General features: G+C 51.2%; 1 protein-coding gene across 1 annotated transcript in view; it reads right to left on the bottom strand.

Moving 5' to 3' along the window:
* Nucleotides 1-12,800: 12,800 nt before the first annotated feature.
* The window catches only part of IGSF9B (immunoglobulin superfamily member 9B), a 42,667-nt gene continuing 39,338 nt past the window's right edge, over nt 12,801-16,129 (bottom strand). The window contains exon 20 of the mRNA XM_029208366.1: nt 12,801-13,533. Within this exon, the coding sequence (XP_029064199.1) occupies nt 13,325-13,533 (209 nt within the window). The 3' untranslated portion in view covers nt 12,801-13,324. The remainder of the gene's footprint in view (nt 13,534-16,129) is intronic.

Genomic DNA, 16,129 nt, shown 5'->3' with positions numbered 1-16,129 from the left:
TCACTGCCCACTCCTGTCTCTAAAAAAGAGAGACCACCACCTGTTTTACTTAATCCATAAGGTCACCATGGGCACCAAATGAAATACATGTAAAAGAATGTTCTAAAGTGTGGAGCGCTGGGTTAGCATGAAGTTAGGGACAATTTAAAAATAGATTAAAGGCCCTTAAGTAACAGTTTAACACAGAGGAGGGCCTCCTGACCTAAACTATTTATTTCTCCTCACTACTTAATTTTTTTAAAACTTAGCTTTGCCACAGAGCTGACAGATCTAAACAAAAAGGTTCATTTCTGTCCATATTCTCAGCCATCCAGGGGTCCGCCCCGGCTCACAGCCTGGTGCAGAGGAGTTTGAAGCGTTGGCACTTTTGTGTGAAAATGGGAGACTACAAAACACTTTAAGTATATGCTTTCAAAAATTAAGACCAGAGTATATGAAATACAAAAAAGATTTTCATTAAGGCTCAAAAAGAAAAAGGACCGAGGAAACAGGAAACAGACACTAGGAGAATTGTGACAGTTCATTGAGGCAGAGAAAGCCAGATAGACACTAGGAGGCGCTCTCCCGGCACAGCAGCCCTGGGGCGCACAGCTTTTAGGGCATTTATATGGAGACTTTTTACCATGGCAGGTGTTTTTAAATTTGTAGATGGACCTGTTTTTTTGTTTTTTTTTTTTTTTTGGCTGGTGGGTTGGCTGTTTTCTTCACTTGGAACCATGAGCATAAATAGAAGTATCATATTTTGGTATTTGCCCTCCACCTAAAGACCAGATGAAACTAAAAATAAGCATAGTAGGAGCTGATAGATTACCAGAGTATTGCCGAGACAGAACATAGGAAGAGAGGCTGTTAAGGAAGAGGTGGGGTGCCGGTGTGGTAGGGGAAGGTGAGCTGATCTCGCAGTCGGTCCCACAGATCCACCCCAGGGCCCACAGCCTCTCCGAGTCGGAGGAGGCGCTGCACCGCTGACTTGTACGTGAATGTTGCCGCAGGCCCGTTAGAGCTGGGACCCGCTCAGACAGGTGGAGTCAGGCCCCAAGACTGTCTTCATCACACAACTGAAGTGTCAGCTGTCTTCTCCCTGTTCTTAAAGATGTCAGGCATTGTGAAGTCTGCAAGTTAAAAACTCTATGAGTGGTCCGTTCAGCTTTTGCTCAGGGGCTGACTTCTGTCCTTGAGGGCCCCCCGCCAGCACTGATTCAAACTGCGCCCACGCCTCCTCCTCACTCCACCTGCCCCTCATCCTGCCCTAGTTTCTTCCCAAAGCTAGTATCACTTTATTCTACAACATGTGATTTTCTTACTGCGATAATTGCTTGCTGTCTGTCTCCCTACCACTAGAATGTAGGCCTAGAAGGGTAGGAGCCTTGCCTACTTGTTCATGATGGATCCCGAGTGAATTGTACAGTGACCCACACATGATCTACCCTCAGTGCACGTCTGCTCAGTGAATGAAGAGTAAGTATTTCCTTCACCTCCAGCCTCAAATCCTTTCACAATCACGTTGAGCCGTGAGTTTAAAATCTGGGGTCGATTAAGGAGACCAAAAGCCAGAGGTGAGATTAGATGTCATCAGAAAGTACCTCCTAGGTATAAATAAAAGTTAGAAAATGAACTTTTTTAGCAAATGTTTATTTATATCAAAATACAAAACATTTCTGAAGCAGAGTAATGTTACATGAGAAGCAGTTAAATCCTAAACTTCTTTAATTTTAACTTGCAACACTCCCTGCATTCCTTCACTGGCTACACATCTTGTCTCCCATTGTGCCCTTTCTTTTCCCTTTGCTTGTCTGCCCATGTCTGTGTTTGCTTGTTTTGCTCTTTAACTCACTATATGAACATGCAGTGTTACTGGCGATGCATTGGTTAGTATCCAGCAAGCCTGGAAATGCCAGCGAGGGGAGCCCGGCACAGTGACCTGAGCCGAGGCTAGCCACAGGTCCTCTCCTGAGTCTGGGGTGTCACTCAGCTTTCAACTGGCAAGAGCCTAAGGCCAAAGGTCACCGTCTGTGGTAGGCAGGGCAGGCTTTATTGCTTAGGCCACAGAGCAGGCGTGGCCAAGGGGCACCTCTGGCCGGGTCTTCTTTGTGGATTGGGAAGAAGGGGTTGGGCAGCCTGAAGGGGTGGCAGCTGGAACAGGCCCAGGACCAGGACGGGAGGTCAGGGGACCCTGCAGGAGGAACCCCTTCTCCAAGAAAGCAAGCTGGAGCTGGGAAGGAGAAAGGTTCCTGCCCGTCCTGTGATTTGGTGGTTGGAGGTGCCTGCCTCTTGGACGGGCCCTTTATAAATGCTTAGACTTTGGAGATTTTGAAGAAAAAGCACCTGGTTGAGAGTGTAGCTATTTCCATAAACCTCCATTCCCTGACAGAGAGGAAAGGGAAGGAGACAGGAAACGGGGGAGGACACCCTACCCCTCTCATTACAACCAGCCCACTCCCAGAGCCAGCCTGGGTCTCCCCTTCAGGCCCCCGGTTGGTGCATTCACTTTGGCATTGTGCACCTGTAGCACACCTACACACATATGCACACACACACCCCAGCCCCCCCACATGCACACACACACACAAGTGCCTGGTGTCTTTCCAGAGTCTACTCAGGAAGCAGAGTGGTGTCCCATCTTCACCATCATCCTCCACTCCGAGGGGTCTCCTTGGCCCACAGGCCCCCAAGACCTGGCTCCAGGCTTGGCACACACTGCCATTCCCAGGCTTTGAGAAGAGGGTGACAGAACAGGGCACTCACCAGAGACAGGTTGTACAGAGTGTAGAATATGTTCATATAAGGCTTTGGTACAGCACCGATTAAATGTTCTTATCGTTTGATTTCTAAGTTGTCTCTTAGAAGAAATAAAAAGCTTACTGAAAAAATAGTGTTTTTATTTACTTTTGAGTTACATACCTGAAGTTCAAAAAGTAAGCCTCTAGTTGCCATTCAGATTCACACTCAAAGGTGTTCTGTGTGCATCTGTACAATTTGTTGGTTTGTCTTTAATGGTTAACCAAAGTCAGCCAACCAATACCATGAAGTCAGCTGCCCATGATAACTGACTTTTTCCACTGCATACACACAGAAAAGAGAGAGAGAGAGAACACAAAAGCCACCCCTACGTCTCCCACCCCAAACCCCTAGGGGAAAAATCAAATAGAGGACAAAATACAGCAAGATTTAAGGAACCAGTTGGACGAAGGAGGTTCAGCCCAGCTGGCCTCTTCAAGAACAGCACCATAAAGCACCCTAGCGCAGTTACGTTGTAGTACTCAACATTCAAGAAATGGAAACGAGGTTTGAAGGATCTTCACGAGAAGACCTGGCATGGATGGGGGCAACCCCCAAAGAAAGTTGAAGAAGGAAAAAGCGTTTGCTATGAGAGCAGGAACTCCCATGACCAAACCAAGAGTCATACCCAGATTCCTCAGAAAAGAACTAATGCAAGAGGCCCCGGGCAGACAGAGGCGCAGGGCTGTTGGGGTGTGGTGAGGTGGCCGCGGGACCCCTCCCCGACCCCTCCGTGTCTACAAGCCACTGGGTGAAATGAGGAAAAGAAATCCACACAAGTTTCCAGGTGCGCAATGGAAGTATCATACCCAGGGTGATAGAGTCTCTCCTGGTGAAAGAGAAAAAGCTGGAGACGAGAGGAACCGGGCATCACTGACATGAAGCCGATAGAGTCCCTTCGGATCAGCGGCTGTGAAAAGGAGGAGCAACTGGTGAGCGCACACCCACCTGCGCCCCTACCTCTGGCCCCGCAGATGGCGGTTCGGAAATGAAATCTGAACGAGGCATTAAGACCTCTGGAGACTGATGTATACGACTTGGCAAGGGGGGCTTTAAACTGCTATTCTTCCCTAAACCAGCCATTCCGTCTAAAGTCCCAGCAATCAAGACCCCTGCACACAGCGACCCCTCCCAGGCCCTGGGCACGGCGGCACAGAAGAGACCCCTACATGCCAACACCAGGGCCAGACCCTCAGGGACAGGGAATGTGCCGTGTGGGTTCTCCTGTTCTCCCACCTTCTGCCTTGACGTTGCCCAAAGTGGGTCAGCATGAATACCTACAGCAAAGAGGAGCAGAAGGGCCAGAGGGCAATGGGCAAACCCCGCTTCCCCAAGCTACTACTCGATGACCGAGGAGAAAGGATACGGCCCACGCTGATCCCTGGGTGAGCAACGCCCAGTGCATCTGTCTACTCCAAACCCTGTTCCATAGAGCAGACAGAGGTAGCAAAACTAAAACAACTCTGTAGATGCCCCCACCACCTACCAACAGGGAGAAGCACCAACATTCAGTATCCCTTCCACCACACGGGGACCGAGGAGTACGGCACGAGCACGTGGGGCGGCGCGCGGCTCCAGCCCCCAAAGACCTAACCAGAGCACCCATCCCACCCGCCTGTCTTAGCAACTGAGAGGTTCAAAGACCGAAAACTTTGCTTACTCCACATATAATCAAATCTCAATCCGTTTTGCCCCACCTGCCTTTGTGAAAGGCTGGTTCTTCAGAGAAACTGGAGATCTCGGCTGGGCTATCTATCCTTTCCCCGCCAATGCCTACCGTTTCGCCATCTTTCTGAGGCTCAGAGCCAGGATCACAGACCAGGTAGAGATAAACATCACATCCCTTCCAAGCTCTGAAATCTCAAGGTAGGGCTATGTCCCTTGTCTTCACTTTTCTTCCCATAAATGAAGACTCCAATTGGAGGTAGAGGGATGGGATGGGAATGCACAGGTCAGTGACTCCTTGATGCTAAGGACCACATCTAGGCTTTCATATGGAAAGAAGCAAGAGTTTGAGAGTAACCCCAGACCCAGTGGGGTACTAACCCTCTGAGGGGCCTGTGATGCCGAGGTGATTTGTTTCGCTGGTTGCATGGTACCAGAAGTGGGACAGGGTCTGTGGAGAAAGAGAGGATCGCTCTAAGAGCTAAAAAAAAAAAAAAACAGTAATGGAAAGCCCTCTTGGTGTGGAGTTTTTGGCAGGTTGGAAAAGGGTGCAAGCCGGGAAGGGACATAGAATGTGCTGCTTTTCCTCTTGTTCAACCTCCCTGAAAAATCTTACAAGAAACATCTGGCCATATCCTCCTTTGGCCTCCTGAAAAGACTGCAGGAAAGATTAGTTACCTGCCAAGGATGGACATACAGCCAGTGGGACCCAGTGTTGGAGCTCCCCCGGTATTGCATGGACAGAGCCCATTTTCCTTCAGTATCCTTGGGAAATGAGAATGTCTTGAGCAGGAATGCAAGGGACTAAGGACAGTGCCTGAGTGAATGCCAGGGCCCCTTAAGTCTACAGTATGGTGGGAGAAGGGTCAGGAGTCAAACTCAAGCTCCACCCCTACCTACTCTTCCCATTAATATCCCAAATGTAAAAAAATGCTTCCCATGGCTGAGGTATCTGAATTCCTCTAATGACCAGACTCCATAAGACAAAAGCTCTTGGCTAGCATGACACTCTAGTTGGGGAGGAGGGGTTAGTATTGCATTTTTTAGTTGACCAGCAGGGTGTGGGCAGAGAGACTGCCTCCACAGGTCTCTCCTGGCTGTCTGCACCATTTGGCCCTGCACCAGCTTCAAACACATCACTCTGAGCTCTTGGCAAGTCGACAAAAAAGCTAGCACCCAGAGACAGCTGCTGAGGCTGCAGGGCACGTGGTCCTTGCAGCATACTTGAGGTCTTGAGCTCTCAGCGAGGTATTCTTCAGGGCACACAAAGTTTCTTGCTCAAGTGCCACTGAGTGCCTACTCCCCAGAATCTCCAGTTCTGGGTCAGACTCTACTGATACATTGTTCAGTTCCGGAAGTCCCAGGCCAGGTGCCAGAAGGAGGGTCCAGCGGCCCCATCCTCCCCATTACGCCCCAGGTTCTCCTCCCACTTCTCCTCCTCCACTCAGTGTCCCAGGATTGGACCATTCTGTTTCCAATGCCACCTATTTTCCAATTAAAATAATAACTGGAGAAAGCGTCTATGATGTATTTCTACCAGACACTACACCCACACTGGCTCCAAGAACCTGCAGCAAGAATGACCAGGGTGTTCTCCAAGACCAAGCCCATGCCATCGGCCTCACAGAACTCTCCTGAGATGCCTGCAGGGGTGCTTGCGTCAAAGTGCTGCAAACCAGGATAGGTACTGCTGTCAGCCCCCAGGTAACCTCGATGAGGGCACCACCCCCAGCAATATGGGGATGGACTCAGAGTCTTCCCCTCTCCACACTCACTATATTATGCACCTGTGCCAAAGCTTTCAAGCCGCAGCGTCTCCTCCCAGTAACAAGAGACGCTGTGGATCCTGGCTCTCCAGGACTATCAGATCCAGTAGTTTCCCACAACCCTCGGCTCACTTGTCCTCTCTGCGGGAGCACTGTTTGTTTTTTTACTTTTTAAACTTTTACATACACATTTCCATCAGAAAGACCCAAGCAACTCTGAACAGAGAGTGTCTCAAAAGACGAGGCATGGAGGATGGATGGTGAAGGGGGGGCACCAAGGCATGAGCTAGAATCCCAGGTCACCCCAGGTGGTCCTGCCCACACAACTCTAAGCACAAGTACAAAAATAAAGCCGACTATGACCGCGTATAGAGATATAGACAAGCTAGACGGATAGACCTTATAGAGGCTTTCTGCCCATTTATATATGTGTGCCGAGGGCATGAGTCCCCGATCCTCTCGCCCGGCTTTAGTCTCTTGCCCTCCCATTTCCCACTCCCCAGATGTCCCACTACCTGAAGCCTCCCAATCATGACTATTGCATTCTATCCCTGCACCCACCCCCCCCCTTACATAAGCTCCCCTCTCTCCTTAAAATAGAACAAATTATATATATTTATATAATTTTATACACAATCTCCATAAAAAATACACTAAAGGTGGTATATTACTCACTTCACCCTCCTACCGAAGTAGGAGCTGCCTCGCAAAGAAAGAGTCAACCAAAAAGAGGATCTCCTAGGCCTGAGGCTACTCAGGCCAATTAGTGTGTCCCTACAAATCTCTTCTACACATATACACACTCAAATACATACCACAAACACACCACACATACACACCACACCACAAACATACCATACACAACACACCACATACTACATGCATAGGTACACACACATACACACCACACCACACCACACACACACACCATACAAACGTCACATACCACATGCATGCGTGCAGGGACTCTCTCTCTCTCTCTCTCTCTCTCTCTCTCTCTCTCTCTCTCTCTTCCTGAGCCCAGGAAAGGAACATGGACAAGACAGCTGGCTGGGGCTAGAGACCAGGGAGATAGCCTGGTGACTGCAGAGAGACATGTGAGACAATCCCACCTCTCTGTCCCAGCCTGGACACTGTCTGCTCACAACAGACCCCTCTTGGTTCGCAGTAGGCAATAGAAATATTCGTTGAGACTGACTGACAATTTCCCTTCCAAAGACTGCAAGATGGCCGTCAGGAGGTCTACTCCCCACACCAGAAACAAGGTCTCTTAGATGCCGTAAGCCAAGAAGGACCAAAAAGCCCCTAAGCCCTCATCAACCAATAGGAGGGAAGTCGGCATTTGCCCCTTCCTTCTACGTATGTTGCACATCATCAAAAGCATGCTCGCAGAGTTTGTAAGGCTGAAAATGCAAATCCCCCCTCCCCAGCCCAAACCTTCTCCCCTCTCAGATTCCCTTCCCCACCCAACCACTTCCCCATCGTAAACCATGCACAAGGTCAGGCTCCCTGGAGCCGTGAAGTGGGATAGGAAGGAAAAGGAAGTAACTGGTGTGTATATGGGGCGGAAGGGAGAGTGTGGCCTGGGTCCTAAAATAAAGACGGGGAATCCAGTGCCAGGGAGGGGAGGGACTGGTAGAGCACATTCTTTCAAGCTCCAAAAGAGGCCCAGCAGCCATTCATGTCACCATCAAGTGGGATGGGAAAGACAGATGGCAAAGGACCAGGGACAGGAACTGAGGACTTGTACCATTTCTCCCTAACCCCCCAGTCCAGCTCTCCCAGCCAGTGATCTGAAGCTAATGACTGTTTCATCAGCCTTCTTCGGAAACCCTAACTGCCACTGCTGACCCACCACAGAGGAGACTGTCCAAGTGATTTTATTAATGGCTGCTGTTCTACCAGAGTATTTAGGAGTCAAGATGCACCAGCTCTTCTAGAACGTATGGGCAGCCAGCAGTGATGTTTGCACTTATGCCTCACTTTTCCTCATCCTACACAGAAACCCTTGGGGTGTGGGAATGTCTTTGGATAAGAGTCAACCTATTGATTTATTCTTCTAGCTTAAAATGGGTCATAGAAACACTTCTACCCGCTCAGTAACCCAACAAACAAAATATTATGCTTGCTCATGAAAAACTTATTTGAAAGCACAGACAGGGGGCCATAAATAAAGCACTGGACCAGTGTGGATTCACTGCCAGTCAGAGGGGGTGGTAATGGACACCCCTAACCAAACATCGAGTTGCTAAAGCGCTGAAGTCCAATCTGGGCATTGATCCTTGGTTTATCAACTTTTTAAATTCTGCCTCTTGATGTGAAAGGAGGCAGATTTGGAGACATCAAAGAGGACAGAGGAATGGCTGGTCTGATTTCAGGGTGAACCCTTTCACCCTCCTACGTCCACCAGACTGGTAGCTTTCATCCCATAAAAGAAGAGAAGGTGAGGACGAAAGCCACTGTGTAGCTCTGTGATCTGCAGCAGTCTTGCCCCCTCAGGAGGAAAGGTGTAACCCAGCCTCAGTCCCTCCTCTCCACCCCCAGCGACACTGTCTCAGGACCAGTTTCAGATCATGGAAGAGGCCACCTGCCCTTCTCCTTATGAGAACAGACGCAAATCCCTAAGAACAGTTCTTCCTTCTCCACTAACACAGAGCTGCTGGTAGCACAGGGACCTCAAGACAAGTCTCCCAGCTTTGGGCCTGAGGAGTCCCCACAAACTGACATCACAGAGAATACATCCATGCTTGGTTTGGGCACTCAGCGTCATAGGCTGACTCTAGAGGGGGCAAGGAGGTCCAGCCAAGAAGCAAGACCCCTTCGGGATCCAAGACTCACCCCCAGGCTTCTTTCAATGACTGCATCGCCCCCCGCAAAGGTCTTCACTGCCTCCACCCCCAGCCCACCCCAGCCCAGGGCAGCCTCTCCTCTTTCTCTTCCTGGGGCCACGCCCAACCTGTACACGGCACCCTGAATAGTAACTAAGTTACCATGTGCCCAGAGAGAAAGGTAAGCTTGATGTCCCTGGCTTTGGTCTTACTGTCACATCCATCCCCGCCTCCCACTCCGGGGCCGACCTGGCTGCCTACTCCCCTTCCGGCCTTACAGACACGCGGCGGGAAGCCGACCTCCTCTCCACACTCCAGCTTTCTAACACCCTTCCCAAAACACTCCTGGGTCCTCTCCTCAAAGCAACAATGCAGACCCACGGGGCTCCAAGCCTCCAGCCTCCCTTTATTTTGAAGATAGAAAGGTAGAACTGAGCCATGGATGCCCGCTTCCCAGAGGGGCTGGGGGAGAAACTCAGGGGAGCCCCCAGGAACTCTACCTTCCTGCTGTTCCCCAACAATCCCTATGATGCCCCTGCCGAAAGCTCTGTCACATGCAAGCAAGGCAAGCCTCGGATTAACCATGAGCTTTTCTTTCCCTGTGTTTCTCTACATAGTAATAAAATGTACTTTACAGTTCCTTCCCCCAGCCCACCCCAATCCACCAAAAGGCTTTTTCTAACAAAATTGGAAGAAACAGCTCCAACTATGCACACCTTGGCCCCGAATTCTAATCCTGGTGAGTGACAAAGTCGCCCTGATGCTCTGTGAAGTCTGTTTCCTCCCTGAAGCTATCTTGTCAACCTTTAAAAAAAAAAAAAAAAAACCCTAGTCAGGAAATTTCACCTGTGAATCCTACCAGGTTTCCTCTGCATGAAAAGGGCAAAGGAAAACAGGTGAAATCAGTTTAACCCCAAATATTTTAGATCTCAAATCAAAAATAAAGACAGTATTGAAAAATATTAATAATGACTCCAGTTCACCCCTGCTTGAGACACCCCCCTGCACACGACCGTGGGACATGGGCTCCTCCTCAAAGGGGGCGCAGACCCTGCCCGCCCTGTGGGATGAAGCATCCTTCCCCTGGAGAAAGCGGAGTCTCAGAAGGCCTCTCAGACCCGTGTCTCTGAGGAAAGCTGAGGGAGACAGGCTGGGAGCTCACAGACAAAGTTGACCACCGCGTGCTGTGCGGGGCCCACACTCAACCCCAGCTGGTCAGCCAGGGAATCAAGAAACAGGAAACCCACTTTCCTTATTAAACAGCTTATGGCATCACCTTACCCTTTCCCCGGGCTCCAAGTCACCTAACCTGAAATAGCTGCAGTCTCCAGGCAAGATGCAGGACGAAGGGGCAGGTTACTTCTATGCAAGGCTACCAGATCATCCAAGGGGCAGTTGGGAAGACACCTGATCTCCCATGGACTGAAGCGTGAAAGTCAGAGGAAGCTTCAGAGTCGTCACTGCAGTTGTTCAAGGGCAGAGCGCAAAGGACATCTGGTCCTTAGAAACGGCTGCACCCCACCATGCAGACATTCACGAGCACACCCTCTCGCACATGCTCACACTCAGCACTTCAGTGTGTGCCTGTGACATCCCTGTCTCCGTCTCGTGGACAGAGGGAAATGTATTCTGCCAGTTTCCATCGCAATCCTTACAGGAAGCACTGAACCAGCTCCCCAAGGTGCAGCAAGGCTGCCAGTCTCCATGCACACTGTCACAAGAAGGAGGCCCTCTTGGGAGGAGAAATGAGTCCGAAGCTGTTGAGAGATAGGTCGGCCTTATGTCCTTCCCCAGCTTTGGGGACACCCAGCCCAGCTGCCACCCAGTGGCCAGCAAAAAGCACAGCTCCAACCATTTGGTCTTATCTGCTGAGGTACAGGGCACAGCCAGAGAAAGGAAGGAAGGAAGGAAGGAAGAAGTCAGCACCTTTGTCACCACTGGGGATGGCTCACGGGCGGGGCCCTGTATGCCACCGTAAAGCAGCAGAGCCTTCCCTATCTCCTCTTCTGTTGTAACCTCGGGGCCTGCAGTCCCAGCACGGGGCTCAGAAAGGGTGGCCTAGTTCACCCTGAAGACACACAGCCCTGACGTCTCACGTACAGTCCAGCAGGATCTGCTCTGCTCGAGAAACAGCCACCATGAGAGTACGCACAAAGGCCACAACCGACCCCAGGGCCCAGAGGAGGTGCCCATGTGTCCCCTGTCGGGCACGGTGGCAGAGGTAGTGCTGCCTCAGGAAGGAAGCAGAGTCGCTGCTTCGCTGGAGCTGCCGCCCGGAGGGTGGCTTGGACTTGGACTTGGTGCCCAGCGAAGTGCACTGGCCAGATGGTGCAGGCTCCACCCGGGGGCTGGGCAGTGGACACGGCGAGGCCACAAGTGCTGCCCCTGCCACTCCTTTCTCCACAATGTGTCGCGTTTGGAAAGAAACTGTGGTTTTTGTGACTTCTGAGGCAGAGCCTCAAGGGTGGAATTGGTCCCCACTCGCTGGGCAAGAGAAGGAAGCACGGGGCGGGTCTGCGTGGCAGCGGATTCACCCCTAGGATGGAAGCTCCCAGGGATGTGCAGCTGCCTGCTCTCGGGCCGCCTCGCCTGGGTCACCGGGCTGAGAGCCACAGAAGTCTCCAGTGCTTTGGCTGGGCCAACATCCAAGCAGGTATCTGGGGACAAGGGATGTCCCCAAACCCACCAAGACAGCAGCACCAAGAAGGAAGTACTTGGCGGAACCTGACAGCCCCCTCGATTCTCGGGTGGCCGGAAGAGCAGGCTCCTGCACGAGAGGAGGAGAAAGACGCCAGACGCACCCCAGCCACACTGAGGCCTTCTGCCCTGTCAAGGGCAGCGCCGTTACCTTACTGGAAGAGAGAGATACATCTGTAGTCGCTGTAAGACGACCTCGCAGAAGCTTCTGGGTGCTAAGAGTCTGAGTTAGGACAAGAATTCGGCAGGGAAAGGATGGAGCCTGGCTCCTGCCTCCCACCCCTTCCAGCTTCACTCCCAGGCCTCAGCCAGTTCTATATAAACAGACCTGGGGGAATAGGGGCCTGAGCACCCCCAGAACCCAGAATCTGAGGCCCCCCAGCTTTATCTGATCCCATCCTGTGGGAACTCAGGTCTGCGGCGGGCTGCACGTGGGAGGCATGGAGATGAGCGCGGGCGGGCTCCCCACACGTGGCAATTAATCAATCTGGGGAATTAGCTCCCACAAAAGGAAAGGAGGAATCCAATCAGGGCTTTGGAACAGCGCTCCAGAGGGTGCGGAGCCAGGCTGGGATATAAATAGAGCCACGGCGCCTGGTGCTCGGCACAGATGGCTCCAGAGTGGGAGGCCCTCGGCCACAGGGCTCCAAGCCTGGCTGGACCAAGGGGCTGACGATGAGCTTGAGTCTGAGCACAGGGCCACCTCCCGGCCCCGCTGCTAAGCAGTTTCTACTTCTGAGCCAAACCATGGAACGAAGAGAGATGCCTGCCTGGCCGTTCACCAGCCACCCTTCTTCACCCAGAACCAAGAAATAAAGGCTGTGTTTAGTTCTGTGGTAACTCACTGCTGAACCCCCCAAAGCAGGCAGCAGGAACCACTCTGAATGGGAGAAGGTCAAGACAAACGGGGAATTCAGCTGAGAAGGCATGAATCCCACTTCAGAAGGACTCATTCCCGAGATAGAGACACCAGGGCCCCCGCGAGCCCCTCACAAAGCCCACATGCCAGCTGCCCTCTCCCTCCTCCTTCCATTGACCACAGAAGTAAACAGCGTTTGCTTCCACGTACATATATATACATAAAGAAACCCACAAACTCCACACATACGCAGTTGCATCTATATCTATATATATGTAGAGTCTGGAAGATGGCAGGAAGTCCAGCCCTCTTTCAGGACTTGAGAAACTGAACAGAAGCAGACAGCAGTGAGAGCCATTGCTTCCTCTTTTGCACTCCAGAGATATTTGAGGAGGTGGGAAAAATCCATCCAGTGAAGAGGGGAAGGCGGGGGAGGAGGCATAGCTCTTCCTGTCCCCAGTTCACTTCCCGAGCTCTACACACAGCCACGGCGGCCAGTCTGCCCTCAGCCCTCTCTGCTGGACACGAGGCCAGCAGGCCAGGATGCAGAGGAGACACCCGCTCAGGCCAGAGGGAGAACAAGCAGAACCAGGGTCTGAGCAGCCCTGGAAACTAACGACCAGGCCACCCCTCCACTGGCAGGGGAGGATGAAGCCCCGCACACCCATCGCCCGTGCCCACCCTTGCCCCTCGGCCAGCATCCTTGCCCAGGGGACGCTTAAGTTGTGGCATCACAGCAAAGTGGCGTGGCCAGGATCATCATGCTCCACGCTGCTGAGAATTGCCGTCTGGTCTTCCGGAAGCTGGCGGTGGCACAAGTCTGAGAGTCGGGCAAAGGGGTCGGGCCGGGAATGTCTCTTCTTCCTCCGGAGGCAGACAGCTTCGTCGGGCCACAGGACCTGAGAGTTTGGAAGGTTCTGAGCCTGCGAGGCAGAACCATCTGAGGAGGAGCAGGTGCACACACACAGGAAAAGAGAAGACAGTGGTGAAAGGGAGAAGGCAGCCTCACACACCCAGCCGTCCTCTGCAGGGCACGGTGCCCGGCCTCTAGGGTCACACGCCGGAATCACCCAAGTGCAGAATGGGCAGCAGAGGAACCACAAAGGGCCAGTGCCCGGGGCCACCCCAAGTGCTGTCCTAGTGAGAGCCAGGAGGCAGGACGGCTGTGGCTGTACTTCCTGCAGATTCACAGCTCTAGCCAAGCAACATCTCTTTTTCATCTTCTATTTAATATTGAATATATTCAATACCTTTTATCTAATATTTCTTCTATTTATCGATATTAAAGAAATATTCATACGTCTCTTTTAGTGCCTCCTGGGTACCAGGCATCATTCTAGGTACTGGGGTTGGGACTCAGCACACTTTTCCCCCCCACCGCCTCCCCCAGGCAGTGATGGACGTCACACAGATTTTATCCATATGCATTAGAGTCAGGTCTGGCCCACCCTGGACTGCCAGGGCCATCCCTCTGCCTTATGGTCCTTCTGGGGACACAGAGGTAAAGCCCTTGCATTCTAGAAGATTATACTTCAATGTGGCAATGGGGAGGAAGAGACAAAATATAAAGACTTAAAAACTACAGACATAAAACCGTCAGATACTGCAAGTGCTACCAAGAAAGATAAAATAGGATCACTAGACGGCAAATGAATGAGGCACTGCTTCTACTCTGAAGGAGTAACACCGAGGCGAGTCTTGAATTATGAACCTTCCACAGACCTGTGGGAGAAGTGTTCCCACGGTGTGAAAGCCCCAGGCTGAGAGCAAACGTGACCTGTTGACCGAAGGAAGGACGTCACGGTAACTCAGAGCGAGCAGAGTCGGTGAGGCAGGAAGGGCGGGCAGAAGTCTGTTCTGATTGCAGGGGGAAGGGAAGCTTCTGGAGGGTTTTAATCAGAAGCGTGTGTGTGCGTGTGCATGCGTGTACGTGTGTGCACACTCCCGGGACTTTCTAAAAATCACTCTGTTCACTGTGTGAATACACTGCAGGAGCCAGGACGGAGGCAGGAGGGCCAGAGAGGAGGCCGCTGCTCTGGGCAAGGTGAGAGATGGGAATGACTCGTAATTTAGCTTTAGCATTTGAGACAGAAAAAAGTGGTCAGATTCAGGATGTGTTTTAAAAGTTAAGTCAACAGACCTTACCAGATGGACTGGAGGTAAGACGTGAAAGGAAGAGGGTCAAGGATGAAGTACCCTGAGCAACTGGGCAGGTAGGAGTGCCTTTTATGAAACTGGGAAAGAACCGAGAAGCACATCTAGATAATCAGTAACTATTTTGGACACGGAAGAGGCTTACAGGACATCCAGCTGCATGTGGAGGAGGCACCTGAAAATATGAGACTTGAGCTCATGGACAAGATCTGGGCTAAATACGGGGGGCATTTGCGAGTTGTGGACATATGACAGGAAACAGGACCGCTGCAAGCAGAACAACAGAGAATATAGGCATCTCGTGGGACTTTTTTGAAAAAAAAAAAAAAAAGATAATAGATAAATGATAGGTAGGTAGGTAGGTATGTAGATGGGTCCTAACCTGAAATGGGCTTAAATGGGTTGAAAATTCAGCTTTGGGCTCTAATTTCTCTCCCAAAACCTAAAAAATTCATTTTCTTTCTCTCTACCTCAGTATTCCAACCTATAAACTAACAGGATAATAATACCACCTGAAGGCTAAGTGAGAACTAACCGCTCACTGCTTCCCAAAGATTCAAGGGCCTCTGTGTATCACTCTTCCATAACCCAGCCTCTGCAGAAAGTTGCACTCTGGTAGATAAGAAAGACTGGCAAGGAAGCTGTGCAGTGGTCTTCCTGGACGGCCTGTCACAGCACTTCTAAAACCACTGGTAAAAAGAGAGCACGTGATAAATATTTTCTAAGTCTGAAAAACGGCTGAATTATTTTTGCACTATATTAGAAGCTACCTATCGCTGCTGGATAAACATCACGCATTTCAGTAGTGGTGTCCTTTTCATGAAATACGGCAATTTCACTCTATCTCATGGAGAAAAGTCTGGCCAGCCCGCAGAGGCTGAGTCCATGCCACAGTGACCCCTTAACACTGAGTAGGACCCCAGAATTTCATGTCCAACCAGAGGCCTGAAATGATAAAGAGGAAATATTTAAGGAGATAGGGATATGTCCAAGGCATGTGACAGAATGAGAAAGAAAAGTACTATTTACGTTGTTAAAAAATACAGGGGACTTCCCTGGTGGCACAGTAGTTGAGAATCCGCCTGCCAATGCAGGGGACACGGGTTCGATCCCTGGTCTGGGAAGATCCCACATGCCGCGGAGCAACTAAGCCTGTTCACAACTACTGAGCCTGCGCTCTAGAGCCTGGGAGCCACAACCACTAAGCCTGTGCGCCACAACTACTGAAGCCCACACACCTAGAGCCTGTGCTCCACAACGAAAAGCCACCATGATGAGAAGCCCGCACACCGCAATGAAGAGTAGCCCCCGCTCGCCGCAACTAGAGAAAGCCCGCGCACAGCAACAAAGATCCAACGCAGCCAAAAAAAAATACACTGAAA

Source organism: Monodon monoceros, unplaced genomic scaffold, assembly GCF_005190385.1.
Source record: "Monodon monoceros isolate NGI ecotype Baffin Bay Population unplaced genomic scaffold, NGI_Narwhal_1 Super_Scaffold_7, whole genome shotgun sequence".
Lineage (NCBI taxonomy): Eukaryota > Metazoa > Chordata > Mammalia > Artiodactyla > Monodontidae > Monodon > Monodon monoceros.
The sequence above is the reverse complement of the archived record's forward strand: the minus strand, read 5'-3'. Positions and strand labels throughout refer to the sequence as shown.